The 20,988-nt window shown below is 47.0% G+C and overlaps 1 protein-coding gene across 1 annotated transcript; it reads right to left on the bottom strand.

Moving 5' to 3' along the window:
- Positions 1-1,821: 1,821 nt before the first annotated feature.
- Positions 1,822-20,919, bottom strand: ptpn21 (protein tyrosine phosphatase non-receptor type 21). Its single transcript, XM_083683208.1, has 19 exons — positions 20,780-20,919; positions 19,416-19,721; positions 17,537-17,706; positions 16,983-17,080; positions 15,529-15,596; positions 15,325-15,395; positions 14,373-14,460; positions 14,025-14,113; positions 13,056-13,143; positions 12,537-12,616; positions 11,562-11,622; positions 11,123-11,204; positions 9,374-10,920; positions 8,231-8,362; positions 7,304-7,522; positions 6,404-6,532; positions 5,932-6,166; positions 5,366-5,526; positions 1,822-5,148 (listed from the first exon to the last, which is right to left on the bottom strand). Exons 2-19 carry the CDS (start codon positions 19,593-19,595, stop codon positions 5,020-5,022), a joined length of 3,627 nt encoding a protein of 1,208 aa, XP_083539334.1. The 5' UTR covers positions 19,596-19,721; positions 20,780-20,919; the 3' UTR covers positions 1,822-5,019.
- Between the last annotated feature and the right edge of the window lie 69 nt (positions 20,920-20,988).

The following is a 20,988-nucleotide window of genomic DNA, read 5'->3' as shown; positions in this document are numbered from 1 at the left end:
AAATGGTTTAGATGTATTATTTTTTTATTACATTTATATACTCATGTTAGTGGTTCAGGTTAGGCTTTGGGGCGGGTAACTTGAACCCGATGAGCCTCTCTAGCTTTGCACATTATGACGTAAACGTTTGGAGCGCCTTCATATGTTTGCGTCATAATGCACAGAATGCACAGTTGCAGCATATCGTACCAAACGTCTCCAGACCTCGAAAACGACACATGGGCCTATTAGTCTAGTCAAATCTTGTTCGAATACTGAAGACTAAGATGAACACAGAATAAGATGCGGCGCAGAAGCTCTTCTTGCTCAGGGGAGCACGACTGGCGCAGGACCTCGGGTATTGATGGAGGCCATATGTACGATGAGGTGCTCCTATCACCTGAGCCTGCTGAGGATAACGAGAGCGACTTGCTGGCCGAGCTCACGTACATCAACAACCGCTACTTGGAAGAAAAAAGGGAAATCGTGGAGCTGCAGAAAGCCCGAGAGTTGTTCAAGGTGGACATCAAGGCCCTGCGTAAAGAGAACGTGGAGCTGAAGAACCGCACCAAAAGCCTTGGGAAATCTTTGGAAGGCGTGGAGACCTTGAGACACGAGAAGGAGGAGGTGCGTCAAAGCCAAGAGGAACGCGACAAGCGTAGCTCACAGCTGGAGACACAACGCAAACGGCTCGAAGAGCAGGTTAATGCTCTAGAGGACCAGAGATACAATTTAAGCGAAGAACTGTATCTTCTTAAGTCGGAAATAGAGCAGGACCAGAGGAAAATACTGGAACTCAATCGTTATAGCGGCGAGATGCAATACCTGGTCGAGTTGGATCGAATCACTCTTCTCCAAAAAAATGAGTTGATTCAAACGAAGGAGCTCGTCATCGAAGAGACGCAAGGTACCTTGGCCGAGTATTCGCTGATAATCAATTACCTAAAGGCTGAGACAGAATACTTCTCTGAGAGCCAGAAAACGGTTCCTTCGCTCGCCGAGGAAATGAAGGTGGCTATTTTGAGCTCCGACGTTGAGAAACCGAAGAAAGATTACGTTACAGTGGAAGTGGAGGTGGCATCCTCTCCCGCTCCGAAAAAGAGCTCGCTGGGGAGAAGTTTTCTCGGCGGGCTGAAACAAATGGTCTACGACGCAGGAATCATCGCCTTGAAATTGATGGTTCCACTGTGCGTGATGGCCACCTGTGCGCCCAACTTCCACAACGTGCCCGGGGTTGCCTCCGGAGACTTGCTCCAGGACGCAGCAAACAACATTATTAATCGATATTGCACTCTTGAATACCTTGTTCCCCCTCCCTTCTGAAGTTTTTTTTTTGTGATCACATTTTTATTTTATCTTAAAATAACACAAATATGAATGACCTCTCCCTCCACCTACCCCTCCAAAGACATTGGCACCCACCCACCTTCCCCCTAAATGCACCTCACTTCTCCCCTGCACCATCCTCCCAATCAGCCCACCCCTCACTCCCACCCACCGTAACCCCCCCCCCACACAGACACACACACAACTCCCCCCCCTTCACCTTACACAACACACACACACACTCACACACTCACACTCACTCCACCCATTCCAAGACCTTCTGATACATGTTCAATAAAGACACATTTATTTCACCAAAGAGGAACGCTCCTGTTGATTTGTCATGCTTAAAGTGTGGCGCATGCCATTGGTATCAGTAGAAAACCTAATTTATGTGAGCTGTGATGTACATGCAATTACATAAATGTCCAGTAGGTGGCAGGAAATATCTTCTTTGGAACATGATAGATTGCCAAAGTTCAAAAGAGCTCAACATCGACAGAGTGCACACAGTACTCATACTTCAAATATTTAATCTGAGAAGAAAAGATTCTCAACATACAGTTCTTTACAATGGAATACCATTTTTGTTCATTTGATACAGTTTATACATCGTTTTACATGTTACAACATTATGCTTTAAAGCTGAAGATGATTTTACAATGTGTACAGCAGGAGACCAGTACAACACAACATTCTTACAAATGAGAGAAGGGCACACCTGTAGCCTTACCACTTCAGTCACAAAAGACTTCTCTTATGTAACTCTGTTCACACTGTAATAACTCAAATCAATCATATAATCATCTTAAAAAAAAAAAAAATCAACACAAAAACTCGAAGCAGCATGTACAAGGGCCTTCAAATCCAGTTCTGATCTGTGCCAAACCAACACCCAACTCAGTTTCAGGGTTATTTTTTATGATGTATTTTCTTCCAGTTCAATCTAATAAATATGGTCAAACTTCATACACAGTCTTACACCTAAACAAACAACACAAATACAACTCGCATTCAAAACCAAGGCTTTAACAGGATGACGTATAGGCTACTCTAAGTCCAATTGTACTGGTTGAGATCAGTCTCTTTTGGCTGATATGAGGGAATCTATACCCAACAGACAACATACGATATGAATATGAACCCTATCATTGTTATGGACTATCCATGTATTGTCAGGTCAGTGAAGAGAACCGTTGCTGTGACCTATGGTCAGGTTGGAAGGGTCTAACTGTGGTCTTCATGTAGGAGCCGCCCCTATGGTGACTAGGACAGTCCATTCTTAACTACAGGATGTGTCTCTCTCTATCGCGGGCCCTGCCTAAATGTCTCACTGGGGTGAAAACAAGGGAGAGTGGCCAGGAGAATGCTGCCAGGGCTGCTGTGGACCTATCACAGCCACTCCCTCCCCCTGTCATACAGGCCGGAGACATTCCTCTCCACACTCATAATGAGCGTGGTACTTTAGTTGAACACACCAAACACAGGTGGACACGGTCGGGATGATATCAAATCCTGCGCAGCACTTTCAAATAGGCCCTCTTGGGGTTGTGTTCCAACTCTCTGTCATGGCTTCCTTTCCCTCTGTTTTCTATCTTGACTGCTGTGCTGGGGGTGTAAGGACTGGATATGAATGTCCCAAATCAGGCCCCGACAGAATGACTGCTCAGGAAGGAAAGGATAGGAGGAGAGGAAGCCGTTTGATAATATTAGGATGCAGCCCTTGTAGTGATAATATTGGGACGTAGCCCTCTTAGTAATAATGTTGGGATGCAGCCCTCAATGAACTCCAAGGCCACACACTGCTGTTCAGATGGTTCTCTAATGCATTTGATTAGTGTAACACTTACAGATCACAACGTCAGGTTATGACATTAGAAACAAAAAATGACACAAACTCAAAGAAAAACAACAACACGGCATTTCCAAAGATTGTCATTCACAACACAAATTCCTTCAATATCGTTTCCTTCATAATCATATACAAACATACATACAGAGCGTTTTCAATTCATATTTATACTTGCAAATATATTTAGGCAATGTATCTTGATATAAAGAAAGCTCGCTGCAAGGAATTGTGTATATGCTTATCAATAGTTACGGCACTCATTTTTAACACACCATTTTGTGTTCGATTAGTTTGCAGAAATCAGCAGCATTTTCCATCATCTTACAAGAGAGCACTGCCAAATGGCTAATGGCTAACGCTTACAAAACCACCATCCACTATCAACCAAACCTGTCTGACCTTGTTTCCTAAACTTGAGGTCAAAGTTGAACAATACTGAACTTTGTTGTCCTCAGTTTGTACTGTAACATCCTGTTTCCCCATCACATCACCGTGACTACAACCACAAAAAAAGTCATCTCAATATCCTCTCCTTTCCAATGACCTCTGAACTCTGTCCATTGACACCATGACCTGTTCTCTCCTAGTGTCCACCAAGCATTAAGGCACACACACCAGCTGGCATAACGCCATGGAATGTAGTCAAGGCACAGTATGTGTGAGACACCTTGGACTGTATGGGACAAACATCTGGATGAAAAAAAATCGGTGTATTGCATTTTCGGTAACCATAACAACAATTGAAACATGCTGAGGGGGCTGTTTAATGAGGGCACCAATCCAAATAAAAAATAAAAAAAGCCTAATGTTCAGAGTGATTCTGCAGAAAGTCACACAACCTCAGTGTATGTTTCTCCTATTAAAAAATCTTTATTAACAGCACTGTTAGATATTTCCGCCTGCCCGTTTTAACAGATACCAGATGTACTTGGACAGTAAAGATTCTTTGGTGGACATCTGATGATCTATGTGACTAGCGCGGGAGTCCGGTCTCTAACAATTCATTCAACTCTGCAATAAAACATGGGGGAACGCTGTATAATAACGTTCATTTATAAGCTTGAAATAATTCTACATTTACAATGGCTTATCAATGAAAGTTACTATAAAGTGCTATCAAAGATGGAGCTTCCACCTTATACACAATATATATTAAAGTGGCTCTTTAGTTACGAGCCCATGTTTCTGCTACCTATAGTGGAGTTTACAGTATCAAGTGGGTCAATTTCACTTGGATGTTTCTGCCTTCATCTATCGCTGCCTTTTGCTACAGTCCAGCAACACAACATAACTTCTTAACTTCCTTCAAGAACTCCAAACCAAAACACAGTAATTTCCTTCATAATCAAGATCACCACCATCACCATCACCATCATCACAGCTCACCCAGAAACACTCATCTTAAAAAAAAAAACACAAAAAAAAAACACAATCAATGATAAAAATAGATCTGCAATTCATATTGATATACAATGATCAGATATAGATTTAACTGTAGCTTAACCATGGTTCGCTATGTACAGCCGGGTACTGTAAAAGTGCTGGGTTTCACGTGTAGTAATGGAGTAGTGTAAGAACCCACAGTGAAATCTCTGAATAATACTGTTAAGAGAAGAAGGTACAGAAGTTGTGTGTTCCTCCCCTCAGGTGGCAATGCTGCTTCCTCTTTGTACATCCATGTCCCATCAGTCTTGTCTCTGTTAATACTATGAAAAAGGGCCCCCATAGACCGGCCAGCACCGCCATTTTGGATCCAGAAGCCACAGTTGCCGCAGCGCATTGACGCTTTTCATGAGCCTTGAGGAAACTGGGTTCTCTGTTCCTCCGAATGGCTGCCTGTCCGATGCGAGCATCAAATGTGCTCAGATAAGCCTGGAGTTGCGTAGGAACTGGATGAGAACTTTGTAGATGAAGGAGTACTGGGAGATGGTCTGCACCATCATCATACGCTGGTGCCTCAGCATGTTCAACACGGTAGGGACGTCCAGCATCTGGGGGAGAGGGGGAGTGGGAGAAAACAGGGTACAAATAGGCTTTAATCTTTCATCATAGCCCGCTGATCAAACAGTATCCAATGCAGCCAGCACCCTCAAATAAAATGTGTGTTTGATACCATTCCTCATTCCGTTCCATGCATTACAATAAGCCCGTCCTCCGATTTCTACCTCCAGCAGCCTCCCCTGGTGTAGAGAGTATAGAGAGAGTTACCTCGTTGTGTTCCAGACAGGCGATCATGATCTCAGACAGGATAACCACTCCGGTGCGGCCCACCCCAGCGCTACAGTGGACCAGCACTGGCAGGTTGGTGTTCTTTGGGTCACTGGTGCTGTTGGTGTGTCTCCTGACCGACTGGATCTCCTCCAGGTACGCTGCAGAAGAACAGGCATGACAGGAGATTGGTTTCAGGTGTCAAACGAATGTCACGGATAACAAAAAGTATCGATAGCCATGTTCTACAAGATCATTCAACAGCCACAGAGCTTTGTTAACACAAATCCCAGACTATGTTGGGATCTACAGATTCTAGAACAGGACCTCTACAGTTCCAGGTCTACAGGTTCTAGAACAAGACCTCTACAGCGCTAGATCTTGTGGAGGGGCTACAGGTTCCACTTACTTTCAGGTCAACTAAAGACATTACTGTAAATGCTGTCTATTTTATTGAAGCAACAAAAACGTGTGTGTGTGTGTGTGTGTGTGTGTGTGAAATTGACAAAGTGTTGTCCTTCAGTGACGAGAGAGAGAGAGTGTGTGTGTGTAGTGTGTGTACTCACAGAGGAAACCCGTGAAGTCCTCGGGGCAGCCGTGGTCGGGCCAGTTGATGTACTGCAGGTGCCACACGGTCCTCTCCTGGCCCGTCAGGAGGTGTTTGATCTTCAGGCCGGTGGTGGCGTAGCAGCCCGAGTCTGTACGGAAGCGCGTGGTGATCTTAAAGCGCCCGTACGTCACCGTGTTGTGGCGCGAGCCCAGCCGGGGCCAATAGCGGAAGCTCTTCTCCCGACCTCCCTCCTGTTGGGGGGTCAAAGGGCAAAGGTTAGACAAAGGCAGAGAGACAGGGTTTTGAAGGTCTATTCACAAATGCATTCCTCCCAGTCCTCCATACCTTGACTATGATAAACACACATTCAGAGACAGCTGCTACAGTGAGGTCATAGGGTCATGCTTATTGCTCACAGGGCATTATGCATTTACTCTTAAGACTGATGTCATGTAATAACTGACACACACACACACACACACACACACCTCTTCGGCGGTAACCATGGCGATGATGGCCACGCCCTGCTCCCAGACCATCTGCCAGAAGTCCTGACAGGTATTGGAGAGCGGTCCCTGGGAGGCGATGTAGCTCCACTCGTCTCCGCCCACCGTCACCTAGGAAACGTCCCGGAGGAGAGATACACACACACAATCATTAGTGGGGAACCACATGACCCTATCCACCACCACCATACTGACATCGCTTCTGTTTCAGGTGCGCCACGTTACCGACTGCACAATTGGATCTCAGATTGCTGTACGATGCGGTGAGCTGACATGTTCAGCCCTTATCCAGATCTGTCAGGCGGCCGCATTGTAATGGACTGTAATCGACCTGGAACAGGCCCATTATCTGTGTTGTCTATCTGCAGCCCCAGCAGGTATGCATGCCCGTCATGACCACACACAGCCCATGGGGAGGAGAGGAGATCAAGGAGACAAGGACAGTACAGAGCTTTGACTTCTAAAGCACGGAATCTGCTACATACCAGTGTTCATCCACTGGAGCAAGGCCATTGATGTGTGTATGTACACCTGTCTGAGCAATGTGCAAGGCGTTAACATACATGTATGTATGTATGTGTGTGCGTATGTGTGTGCGTTACTGTGCTGTGAGAGGCATTGATATACATCTGTGTGTTACCCTGATGTGTGAGGCATTACTGTGTGTGTGTGTGTGTGTGTGTGGGGATGTAAAAATCATAGGACAGGAATTGATACAGTTCCTCATTCCATTGCATGCATTACAATGAGCATGTCCTCTGATTTCTAGCTCCACCAGCCTCCACTGGTGTGAACACATGTATTCAAGCGAGTGTATGTATGCAAGCGTGCGCGTGCGTGTGTGTGTGTGTGTGTGTGTGTGTGTGTGTGTGTGTGTGTTACCCTGATGTGTGAGGCGTTGATGTAGCCCGTGTTGTTCTCCTTGGTGGGCACCAGTTCCACCCGCGTGTCGTCATACGGCAGAACGTCCTGGAAGCGGTTCCTCTCTCCGCTCTCTGGCATCTGGGCGATGGAGCAGTCGCCCGTCGGGCGTCTCTTAGGAACCTGCTCGTACTCCGTAAACACCATGCCCTGCTCCATACGCTGCTCCAGCACCTTACACTGAGAGAGAGAGAGAAAGAGAGAGAGAGAGAGAGAGAGAGAGAGAGAGAGAATTACAAAATGTTCCTGAGGAGATCAAATTAGTTCTGATTTCACAGGTAGCTTCCATAGGCACACATAGTTTAAACCAAGTCAGCTACATGTCAGGAAGATTAACACTGAGTTACCTGGTCTATGTTTTAAAGTCAACAATATCAACACATTTCTTCCTGTCTTACGCAATCTCATAACAAAGCCTTACCTAACAAGGGATGTTAAATGCACCCTGTGCTCTCTTTACAAGCTTGTCTGTACCATACGCGTTCAACAACATCACAAGAACGTCTCTTCTATGCTATTCGATAGACATGTCTCTGTTGCACCGAGAATTCATGTCGTTATCCTAAACTGTACAATAACAAATCACCAGAATATCATCAATCCAACACACAAGAAACGCCCATCCCCAAAGCACAAACTCTCCCTAAACAAACTATCCCACATCAGGGTTTGTCAGAATAGGTTACAAAAACCCCTCTCTCTGCTTGCAAACCAAAACAAAAGAATTAGAGTAGAGAGAAAATGAGAGAGAGCGAGAAAGAGAGAGAGGGAGAGAGAAAGAGAGAGAGAGAGAGAGACAGACAGAGACAGAGACACAGAGACACAGAGAGAGAGAGAGAGAGAGAGAGAGAGAGAGAGACAGGCTAGTAGACTGGACGGGCGTCCTACCCTCTCATCGTTGGAGGCCTTCTCAGGCTCGTCCTTGCCCTCGTCGTGCAGCGGCAGCCTGGACAGAGTCAGGCCGTTGAGGGCCGCGACCTTCAGAGGACCCATCTTCTTCAGCTCCCGCTTCTTCATGCCCTGCTGGGTGAGGGGGGGGACGACGACAACAACAACAACAACGATGACACACACACAGTCAGAGGCCAGGGGGAGAGAGAGAGAGAGAGAGTGTGTGTGTAAGGTTGGGGCAGGCAAACAGAGTGAGTGAGTGAGTGAGTGTGTGTGTGTGTGTCAGTGAGGGACAGCACAGGGTATTTTTGTTTCCCAGAGGAATGTGACCAATCCTGCTCGCAAGGTCGCCCTGCTACATTCCTTCTCTGGCAGGTGTGTGCAAGGTGTCACGATGAACCTGTTTACGTCACCCACACCCCGCCCCTGAAACTACCCATGATGCCTCTGTGCATTTATGTGGGTTAGAGGGATTAGGAATGACTGTGTGATGTCATCGGGAGGAAGACCCTACTGTGCATACCAATGGGCAGGTTTAGTCACCTGGGCTACAGAGAGAGCGTGTTATTGGCTGGAAAGCGGACGACACATTTCATGGTCTTCCAGTGTTGACACTGGAACCTCAACGTGATTTCGGAGAATCGTATCAGATGTCAGCTATGAGGAAGAGGTGATTCCGAATCGCTGTCAGATAAGCCTTTATCTACCTCCGATAAATCAACATCAAGTAACAATTGTCCAAAGTGTTTCATTTTCGGTGACATGATAAAGTTCTCATGCTGAATTTGAGCAGTTGTTCGAACATAAATTATTGTGTAACATGTAATGTTAAGGTTTTTTTGTTTTTGTTTTTTAAACCTAACAACTTGTTTCCATCCTTTCTCTAGCGCTGTGACTGCCAGTGGCCCTTCTTCTCATCAAAGGTTTTACTGATGATGATTGTCATGAATAGCTGATTCACTTGTTGATTCACTTATAGTTGATTCACAGTTGAGACAAATGTGCTTGTGTGTGTATACAAATGTTATTGCATAAATGCTAAATGGGCAAATGAGATGCTATGGTGGTGTGTGTGGTGCGTGGGTGGGTGTGTGTGTGTGGTGTGTGGGTGTGTGTGGGTGTGTGTGTGTATGGACTCACATGAGGAGGCAGGCCTTCCACAGGCTTCTTCCCAGCAGGAACGTCAGACACAGGCCTCTTCTTGGTCTTCTGTTTGGACTGCCCACTCAAATCGCCCTCGGAGACTGAGGGCATCATCCTGGGGGGCCGTCCGTCTGACAGCAGATACAGCGGCTCCGCCTCTTGGATCAGCGGGTGTGACTGATAGGCCGGGGGAGCGGACAGGGCGGGGTCGAGGGAAGAGCCTATGGGGTAGGCGGGCGGGGGCTCTGTAGGAGTGTGCTGGCCCAGAGAGGCCATCTGGTGCTGGTCAGGGACGCCCACTAGTGCATCATGGGACTGTGGCGTGTGGCGACCGCTGTCGTCCTCAAACTCCTCCTCCTCCCCGCTGCTGTGCACCAGCATGGTGGCGTCCGACAGGGACTTCTTATGGCCGTAGCGCACGTCCTCCTTCCCCTCCCCCCCGTCCTCTGACTTGGTACGCTCCAGGAACACGTTGAGCTGGGAGCCCGAGGACGGACCACGCTGGGTTGGCGGGGGGGTATCAGCAGCCGACGCAGACACGGTCCTCTCCTTCACCCTCATGCCCTCCAGACTATAGGCCAGGCCGGCGATCTCTATGGAGTTGCGTTTCTGTGCGTGGTGGGGGTGTCGGTGGGGGGGTCCGGCAAGCAGCAGGGGCTCCGACACCTCCTGCAGGGAGTGGGCTACGGGGAGGCTGTCCTCCTGGAAGGTCTGGACCGAGTGGTGGACCCTCCGCGTGATGATCAGGTCTGGGTTACTGCTGCTCACGTACAGGTGGCGGGACAGGTCCGGCGTGCTGTTGGCGGGTCGCGGGTGGGCACCACCGTACGGGTAGGGGGGAGGCGGGCGGTACACCTGGGTCCTCATGATGTTGGCGGCCGGGTACTCCTGCGCCTGCTGCAGCTGGACGTTGGTGAGCTCTGGGACGCTCACCGCCCCCACCACGGGCCTCCTCTCCGTGGGGTAGGGGTGGTAGGGAGAGGGGCTGTGGAAGCTGGAGCTGAGGTGGAAGGGGTAGTGGTGGTGGTGGGCGGCCCCGCCGCCTCCGCCGTGCTCCCCTCTGATCTCCGGCTGGCTGTAGACCAGAGGGTCGGGTCTGCTGTAGGCGTACGAGTTCCCGATGTTCAGGTTCCTCATGGAGTGACTCTGCCGGTGCTCCTGGGCCAGAACCATCCCCCCTCCTCCTCCTCCTCCTCCTCCTCCTCCCCCTCCTCCTCCACCCCCTCCTCCTCCGCCCCGGTTCTTCTGCCTCATCACCGTCTCGTAGTCGGGCGTGGCGCGGTAGGAGGGCGGGATGAGGGCGCTGTGGCGGTGCGAGGGGACGTAGTCGGGCCGCGTGATGTCGCTCCCCGTGATGGAGGGGTTGGAGGACATGGGCGAGGGCTGCATGTAGTGCTGGGGGTTGGTGAGGGAGCTGGTGCTGTGGGCGCTGTACACGCTGCCGTTGCGGAGGCGCCCGCCGCCGCTGTACTCCAGCGGGGAGCGGTCCAGGCTGGTCTGGGAGTGGTAGTAGTAGCCGTTCTGGCTGTTCATGTACAGGTTGTCTGAGAGACCAAAAAAAAAAAATAATAATAATAAAAAAAAAAAAATAGACAGAAGGACATACATTGTGGATTAGTACTATTCAGTCGCGGGTCGTTCATACGGTGGGTGGGCCGTATGTGGTGTATTGTGTACAATGTTCCGTGAATTCGTGATTACGGCGTCATCGTTCGAGTGAGTTTGAAGTGGAACCCCGTAGGCTACCTTGGGAGGATGTGTAGGGCTCAGTGAAGTGTCCATTGTAGTGCATTTGGGGCGGAGGCATCATGTAGCCCTGGGGCTTCGGCTGTGGAACAACATGAAACAAGAGAGGGATTCAGTCAGAGCACACATGATCCCATCACTGTCCCACAGCAGGGCATCGCACACAGATCTGACTGTGTACTCAGGCTCTGGCTAGGGCCGCTGACGTCTTGTCATGTGCTGCGTTTCACATGCCATAGTTTAGCGGGCAGAGCGTGTGTGTGTGTGTGTGTGTGTGTGTGTGTGTGCGTCTGTACTGTGTTTAGTGTGTGTTTCGTGTGTGTTTAGTGTGTGTGTGTGTTTAGTGTGTGTGTGTGTGTGTGTGTGTGTGTTTAGTGTGTGTGTGTGTGTGTGTGTGTGTGTGTTTAGTGTGTGTGTGTGTGTGGGGCTGGGAGCGTACCAGAGACATCCTTGTGGAAGACCTTCTTCTCACTGGGTTCACAGCTGTGGGCTGGGTTTGGCTGGGAAAAGGGAAATGAAAGTGAACCAATCGATTACCACAGATCAAAGGATTTCTTTCAAGTGGAAAAGTTTACGAGGAAGTGCCTTTTTAAAAGAGCGCAAAGTTCCGGATAAATCGTATCGGTTATGTAACAATCACTCATTCACAACGTAATTCACAATTTCACATCCAAAAGTTACAGGGACGGAGGCTAATGACTACAAATCAGGGTCGTGTTTCGTGTCAGATAAAAGCTGTGTTTGTCCATCTCAATGTTCCCCACTGGTTATCACCCCAGAGAGACTGCAGGCCTGCAAACCTCCATTCATAACAGTGAACCCCTTCCCTCCCCACACACAGATAAAGGTATGATGCAGGATTTACTCCACAGAAAACTGAACTGAATTTTCCTTTTTTTTTTTACAGAGTTTGTTGAGTTTATTTCCTCATCTAAACAGCATCAATTCAGAGGAGAGAGGCCAGGCTGGCGGGTATGGGATGCCTAAACCAGAGCTTCATTTAGATGTGGAGGGCCTTTGTAGGGCTGTGGTTGGTTGTCAGGGGGAGGGTGTTGGCACGGGGACTGGGAGGCGAACTGTAACTGTAGGCGGTGGCCGTGGCGCGGCCAGCGTTGCTCACCCCTTGTTAGAAGGCAGAGAGGGACGAGAGAGCATTGAAAAGCGAGGAAAGGAAAGAGTGAGAATGGACTTCTGGGAGCCCTCAGAAGGCGGGGGGTCATACTCCTCTCTGGAGACAGGAGAGGAGAAGGGGACAGGAGTGAGGCCACGCCCACACACACACACACACACAAACAAACAATGAAAGACACACACACACACACACACACACACACACACACACACACACACACACACACACACACACACACACACACAGGAAATTGGCTAGACGCGTAAAGAGAGACACACTTACAGGCTGCTCTTGTTAATCTTATAAAACTTGTGCCGGGCCAGACACATCCGGCACACATATTTTGAGGTTTCCATGTCTTCCTGTAGTGGGAAAAGAAGACATGCAAGACATGAGACATCCAATACACTGGTGGTGTTTACTCATTCACCCCGACTCATTCTCCACTCAAATACAACCTGTTTGTGGCTTTACCGGCTGAGCAACCCCATAGACCTACATCACAGTACACAGCATGTCAAGATGGAAAAACACAGACCAATACAGAGGTGCATTGCTGGAATGACAAGCTAAAGACGAACTGTAGAGTTCTCCTATTTAAAGTGTATAGAAGGAGAGTGAGTGTGAGAGTGAGAGAGAGAGAGAGAGTGAGTGAGTGAGTGAGTGAGTGAGTGAGTGAGTGTGTGTGTTCCTGCGCGCGCGCGCGTGTGTGTGTGTGTGTGTGTGTGTGTGTGTGTGTGTGTGTGTGTTCCTGCTTGTCAGTGGGTAAGGGGGTGTGTGGTTGTGGCTCGGGAGACTTACTGTCTGGAACTGAACGCTCTCCTCCTTGTTGGCCAACTCCAAGGCGAAGAAGGACTTGTTGTGAGTCATGTTGTTAATTTCATTCCACCTACACAGCCAATTAAAACACAGGCGGTGGCGGTCACATTTAGAACTGAACCAAATCCTTTACAGCGGTTCTAACTGTTCTACACTGCAGTCTGTGGAGGAGAATCGTATAGTCAGATTCAAACCATATGTGGACAGCTCTGTAAGAGACGTGTCTGACACGAACACTGTCCATCGGTGGCTGTTAAGACTGAGAACCAATCGCACAAATGTCACACACACAAAGACATACTGTACTGTGTTGTACTGTACATGAGGGAGAGCTTATCTTCCAGTACGCTGCTTGCAAAACGAGACTTCCTCATCATACATTGTAGGTTGAGCCATTAGGTAAGATTCCAGCTGATCCCAGAAAGTAGGAGACTACCTAAGAATAACTTTGGATTCTACCAAACTCAATATATATATTTTTTTTTATTGAACCTTTATTTCTCCTGGCAGACGCACCGAGAGCGAGGTCTCTTTTGCGGGTCTGCCCTATTTACATTACAAACATGATTACAAAACAACAACATGCACAAACTAATCAATGAAAACTAGAGCACGTCTGTGTGAGCTGCTCCCTAACCAAGGGACTTTCAACGGTAGCGAACTCCGAGAGCGTGTCTGATCGCCACGAGGCCGCCATAAAAGCAATGATGTGAGGTAAAATGGGAGATTTTAAATTTTTAAACTGCTTTCTATACAAATAGATGCGATAATAAGCCCGTCACAAAATATGCCGACCGAGTCATTTGGTCTAATACAATGACTGCTTCGAGCGAAGAAATACCAGACAGGCTTTCAATTCAGCGAGTTCACATTTAGACGCAGATCACATTGCAGCCCTGTGGCGTCACTGTCAAAATGAAACATAAAAACTCCAGTTATTTCCAGCCTTACCTAAATACGAGGGGTGGCCTGCCGTTTTTGTGCTTGACAAAGATGCCGTCCAGACAGGCTCCCAGGTGAATGTCTGTACCCTGGCTGTCCTGTGGAGAAGGCCAGAGGATATGGACGTTTGGCAGACACTTCTACCCAGAGAAACTCAGTGAACACATCAGGGGAGGCTGGTGGAGGCTCCCCTCCCCTGGAACACGTGTACATATATAGTAGAGTATGGGTGGCCCATACGGGAATGGATGGTTGGCCAACGTTAAGGACAGGGGCATAGGCCTAGCATGTGAAGGTTAGCTGACTGTGCACGGTCTCTTGGGTTCAGAGGAGGAGATGGTGGCGGGTTGTGCTCACCTTGGCTTGGTAGCTCTCCTGGCCATATCCCTCCATCTTCTCCACCTCCTGCATGTACGCCATCTCCGCCTCTGGAGCAGGCAAGCCCCTGAGAGAGCAAAACACACACACACACACACACACACACACACACACACACACACACACATCAATACCAAAGACAAACAATACACACCCCTATAAACCAACACGTCCACACCCACATACTTTACTCACATGCCGGATCAGGATGACATCATCACACCCTTCATCACATTGAAGTGGAAGAGTCTCTATCTTGCTCAACAACCACCACCATCATCATCATCAGCTGCTATCCCTTATCACCTTCATCACCAGTTCATCTGTCTCACTGCACCTCATTCGACACAGCCATGAAACCTTATCATAACACCCAAGACTGTGAGACAGGTATGTAAACTCTTCACCTCTCACCTCTCCCACCTGAACCTGACACCTCCCTGCCTTTAACTCTGGGCCAAGGTATGAGAACTATTCCTGGGGAAGTTATGTGCTTTAATAGCTCTTTCCATCCAGACAGCCAGTCGGCCAGCTAGCCCATATGGAGGGATGGGAAGATGAGCAGAGCGGGAGGGTGAAAACCTGCAGATTGGGAGGATGAAAAACAGCTGTCCTTGGACTGAAGGGGGAGTGTGGGTTGAGGGGTGGGGGTGGGGGGTCCTTGGTGCCAGGCCCAGCGCTTGCTGGGCTTTTCATCTGCCTGGGTGTAAATCACAGATGAGGACCCATGGCCAGATGGGCTTATATATGGACTCCTAACTGGGACCAGATGAGAGAATCGCAGGCCAACACGATCAAACCTGGACTGAATTAACTACACTGCGTCAGGGCTGGGAGATGTGAGGTTGTTGGGGTTTGTTTGGTGGGGGATGAAAGGCATGTCTTCCTCACAGATGGACACCAGGACAGCGGGGCTTTGAAGACTTCTCACCTGTAGTTCTGGTAGAGGAGAGCCACTTTCTGAGTGGCCTCCTCCAGCACTCTCTCATCCTGGATCCAGCCCTGCAGGGGGAGAGAGACAGGGAAACCAGGTTCACATTGTACATCTTCATGAATATATTACCTTTTATTTTAAATGAGAACTTTGAGACTTTTCTGCCGTGAGGTCATAAAGCATAAAGCAAAGACGGCTTACAATTGGAAACAGCACAAACTTCTGGAGAAACTCCTGCGAATCGTATCGATTGAAGTCTCCAAAGTCAGCTGAAATACATTTTCAAAAGAAAACATGAATTATACATTTTCCACACCAGATGAACAAAGAGGAATACAGTTATATTTTCACTAACAATAAATACAAGCAACCCAACCTAAATTAAACCACATTTCCATCCCATTTTCTCAAAATAGGTCAAATCCCGTAATGGGTCTATTTGTGAATTGAGTGCGAGGCAGGCTGAGGCGTGCAGGGATTTCTAGAATGGCGTGATGCTTTTTTGGAGGCCTGGCTGCATTATATGATGACAAGGCAGGCTAATTTTAGAAAAGCAGGGGACCCGTTTGTTATGGCAGGCCAGGGGATTGCTTCAACATCTGAAATCGTGTCGGCCGTCCGACGCTCAGCAATTTCAGTCTGCCCGCTAGCAATGTTCACAGCTATGTTGGCTATCCCAGGCATCAGCCATGCTAAAAGCTACAGCCCCCGGCCACAGCCCCAACCTTAGCAGTTAGGTAAAAATAGACCATGTCCAACACTATCTGTCCAAAAGCAACCTAAAGCAAACTTAACATGGCTCTTTTATCTTACAAGACAATGAATTAACACTTTTCAAGTTCTCAGAGCTTTCAGAACAACCGTGGCGTTATACAGTATTTTGCCCAGGGCTCTGCTTGTGGGGGTCAGTTTGTTATGACCAGGTTGCAACAGTAAGTGTTCTCAGAGTCAGTGCTATGTTAACACCCAGGCCAGTAACTTGCACTGCCTGATATAACTTTGCCAGCAGTGTTTGAGATTCTTCTGGCTGGGCAGAAGTTGGAGGAGGAAATGTCATGCTGAGGAGACGCACGCGAGGGTTTTTTTACACCATACTACGCCCTGCCCAGGGCTGGGGTTTATAGGTTGGTTTGGGCTTGATTCCGCTTGTTAAGTGCTCCACATTAAAAAGACTCGTGAAAACGTCTATAAACCCACAATAAGTGCATGACCAGGTTACAGACAAAGTTATAACAAGAGACACTTTTAAAATAAAAACTGACTTACGATGGAAAAATACATGAACAATAACGTGTTCTCTAACATTCCAACTGCAAATATTTCAGTTGAAACTTCGACTTTTTTTTCTCTCTCTGTGATTTGAAATGACATGATGAATATGAGTCATGGCATGATAACTGATCCTTGAGACCCACACACTAAAGACGTTACTCCTCCTCCATTGGTGGACAGTCAACAGTTTAAGGATCAATAAAAGCATGAGGTCTGGAATTTATTACAACGGGCCATGGCAGCGGTGCGCTGCGGAGCCAAAACACATACAGTGGCCGTCTACGGCCGGACCTGTCGCCACAGTCTGAACAGCTGGTGATCTTCATCTCACTTCGTCTAGTTTTATTTCCCTTTCTGACTTTAAAACCCAGTGTAAACATTACCTTGCACCGCCAAGCCTGCCAAACGGATGGCCTGTTCTATGGAGCAAGGGATATGGCCCTCCAGAACATCCTTTTTCAACTGTAGGTAATACTGATATCTGTCAAGGGGGAAAAAGGAGGTTATTTAAGTGTGGATAGAATACAAATGACAATGATAAACAAACGACAAGACAACTAGTTTTGACATCCCTGCTCAAGGCTAGCTCATGTACACTGCGATGGGTAACCATCACACGGAGAATATAACCAGTGGTAGTAGGTTGAGAAGCTCAGTATGTGATACAACTCAGTAGGAGTTACTGAGGTAGCAAAGCAATTGGAGTGAACAATGGTAGGAAGAAGGAAGGGGCCAACCTTTACCTATAAGATGAGAACCTGAATGAGCCATTGCCCAGACATGGGTTCAAATAGCATTTAAAATACTTAGCAGTGCTTGATTGAGTTTGCCTGGCACAATGGAACCAAAGTGCAAACCCTGCATATCTGGTACTCTGTATTTCAAATACTTTTGGACCCGGGGCTGCTATGGTTTGGCTATGTTGACCGTAGCTCACCTGGTGATCTCCTGCTGGAGCTGGGAGACACAGGGCACGTAGAAGACCACTCCAAAGTAGACGGTGGGTTCCAGGCCATACTTGTCCAGCTGCTTCTTCAGGGGCTTCTCCAGGTCGATCCATCTTTGCTGGTTCTGCTTGTTGAAGTACCACAGGCTGAAGAATGTTATCTGTGAGGATGGATGGAGAGAGAGCGAGAGAGAGAGAGAGCACGCGAGAGAGATAGAGAGAGAGAGAGAGAGAGACAGCGTTAGCAGTAGTTGTGACACACAGGAAACCAAAGGAGCCGAGTCTTCTGGAGAATGATTGGGATTGTGAGCTAATTATCCCTCAAAACCCTAATGCCAATCACATTGTGGTTAATAAACAAAAATATGCCTAGAATGCCTTCGATCAATTAAGCATCCCATTCAAACACTCTAGACTACATAGTTAACCTTTCGGCAATATAAAGATATTTTAAAATTATTTTAAAAAATCTTCTTCTGGCCCTTGAACCCTTGAAGTGAATCTTGAACCATGCAAACAAGCCCAGGAGAGCTACATGCTGCCACTCCCTGTTCAGTATTGTGACTCCGCATGAGTTCAGCAGCGTGCATTATTCACACAATGAACAGTGGCTAGAGAGGAGGCCTGTCATGTGTTGTTTATGGGAAGGGAATGTTTTGGTTTGATTGGTCTAGCCGCCCACAGATATGCCATTACTAACCCAGTGGGTGAAGTCTGTGTAGAGACTCGTGCATTAGCCGACACAAGGCGCTGGAGGAGCAAGTGAGTGATTCTATGTCAGGTAGCCAAGTTTTAGAGATGGAATTCTAGTTCATTTTTTTGACTACATGCATTGTTTTATTGCACCATTTATACATTTGTTCACATTCTTTGACGAACAAACTCCAGATGGTAACAGTATGCTATTCATGAGGTTGGTTTTGTTGACAGATGGGCCTGTTGCATATCAGACACCATTGGTATTTAAACTATTCTCCATTGCAAAAGTTTAAACAAGGTTCACGCAATCACCAATGTCTGTTGGGGAAACTGCATGACCTTTCAACAATGAACGACCCTGTTCTAGAGAATCACTGAGGGAAAAAACAGCTAGGCTAGGTCAATATAGGTGTGTACAGAAATTCACCAAATTGTACTTGTCTACAAGCTACAGGTCATGGATGAATTCCTATTTAAGGACAGCCTGTAGCATTGTCACACTTTCCTGCACCCATGTTGTTTTATTGGTGCCCTAGTCTGTCTCTGTCCTCTGCTCCCGTACTAGGGAATCATTGCCTGACTCCTTTATGGATCAGCACCTATAAGCTTCTTCTTTTTTTCTCTTCAAAATACCACTTTTGCATTCAACAGAATTCTATGTACTGAATTCCTATTATAGGCTAGATCTCAATGACTGAACCACAGCACGAGTGGGTCCGCTCATCCTCTCCAATTCATGGCTGATGTTTAGTCACATTGTGTCGGCACTGTGACTAAACATGACTAAGCATACGGGTGGTATGTCTTTGGCTGAAACTAGTACTTCGCACATTCTCAGGACAATGCAGACTTGCTGTGAGATAAGCATGACAATAGTGAATGAATACATTCTAGGGCATAACAATGACATGCCTGCAATAACAGACTCTCTCTGTCATCACTCATTCCGGTATGTTGATGAAGATGAGAACATTTGATTGGCTATAATAAGAGATGAGTCAGAATGGCTTCCCATTAGAAATGATCCATCACAGCAGAGAACCTAGAACTTAAAAGGCACATGATCACACTCACAAACACATTGCTTCCCATTAGGAAATGGTCAATCCCACGCACAACACATGGAGGGATGACAATCAGTGTTGTTGTGTTTCTGCACAATCATACATACCTCTCGTAACTCCAGTCTCTGAGCAACTGCCTCCAAGCATTCCTGTCCGGTGCTCTCCACAGAAAGCGTAAACTCGACAAATTCACCATCGAGCAGCTGAATGCGGGTGACTAGACAGCTTTTGCTTGAGACTGTATACCTTCGAGTTCTTTTTAGTTTTAAGCCGAAAGGCAAGGGCATGTTTCAAAATCCCGTTGCGGGCTGTTCTTCCTTAGTCCAGAGGTCTTTGTCCTGTAGTCTCTTCAAACGTTGTCCATCAAAGTGAGAGTCAATATGAGGCCATTCACTTGTCAGATGCATGTATCCCTGCCAAGAGGAAAAAAAATGTTTTTCAAAACTATATTCAGTTTTTACATTAGATCCAAAAGTTACAAGTGATATTTTCTATTAGGGTAATTCTGACAAACATTTGTAAATACATAATATTGTCTTTCCCATCAAAACCATGTACATGCCTATTGTGCTACTGGCTCTGATGCTAGTTGATGTTGTTAATGCCCTGAACAGAGACAGTGGTGTAAAATGTTATTAATAAATTATCAATATATTAATATGGTTGATGTGCCTCATCATCATCATCAATGGCATTGCCCAATAACATTGATGCATATGAAGCAAATAAAGTTGAAAAATCAGGTGGTGCTTGCTACCTCAGTGCATCCTAAAAACAGATGGCAACCACCAATGCCAACCACACAGATTACTAACGTTAATCCCCTTAACGTTGGTGCATTGCAAATCACCACACTAGTGATTTTGGAATGAGCTGTGAGTGTCACTCAAGTGTGAATGTGAATCAACAAATTCGCTGGCTGTAACAGTAGAAGTGCTAGCTACACTAATTACACTTTACGACAATGGAATCACAGACTTCAGTCAGCATTGTCTGTTGTTGACAGCTCGGCTTTCAAACCAGTCACAGTTGACAGCGGCTACATGTTAATATCATAGTGTTCTAGCGAGCTAATCTAAAGACTATTTTTGAGTTGGCTGATGAGCACCAGCCAGCCATCGATAGTGGATATGTGTCTTGTCAGACACAGCCAAAAGTTAGCTGGCTAAACTAAATAGCCAACAAGCTAGCTTGATTGAAGTAACCTAGTTATGCTGGCTAACGCTAACGGGTAGTTAGCTATATAAACATCAGTAGGCATTCACATTTACACATAGCATGGTTGAGAAACATCAACTTCCAAAACAGCATCAGCCAGCTCCTTATTGAGAACATGGCAAGATAGATTGCTAGCAAATTAGCATGCAAGCTAGTATGAGTCGCTGGCAAACTAGTCTACGTTGGCTCCACACAGCATCACCATAATAACAAATCCCTGCAATAGCTAGATCGCTAACATCGGCAAAGTTACCTTGTTGACACTTGTCAAACGCAAATTATTCCACTTGTGATTGGTGTACATCCATAGCTGCCATCAATCATAATGTATGATAATCTAAAATAAATTAAAAAGTTTATTTCTATGTTGGAAACTGCATGTCTAAACCCGAGATCCAACACAGCTAACGTGCTTCACTTCCTGCCGAAAAACTTACCGAAAGAGCAACAAGTGTGTAATCA

This window comes from Argentina silus (genome assembly GCF_951799395.1).
Source record: "Argentina silus genome assembly, chromosome: 13".
Taxonomy (NCBI): Eukaryota; Metazoa; Chordata; class Actinopteri; order Argentiniformes; family Argentinidae; genus Argentina; species Argentina silus.
Note: the sequence above shows the minus strand (reverse complement) of the source record. Positions and strands in the feature narration are given on the sequence as shown.

What these genes read in the sequence shown, in the direction of transcription:
- ptpn21 (XM_083683208.1), bottom strand. Translation starts at nt 19,595, where the DNA reads ATGCCCTTGCCTTTCGGCTTAAAACTAAAAAGAACTCGAAGGTATACA. An exon ending in AGAGACTGGAGTTACGAGAG is followed by an intron (nt 17,707 to 19,415) that starts GTATGTATGATT and finishes CCATCCTCACAG; the next exon opens with ATAACATTCTTCAGCCTGTG. An exon ending in CCTGTCTGGAACACAACGAG is followed by an intron (nt 5,149 to 5,365) that starts GTAACTCTCTCT and finishes CCTCTCCCCCAG; the next exon opens with ATGCTGGACGTCCCTACCGT.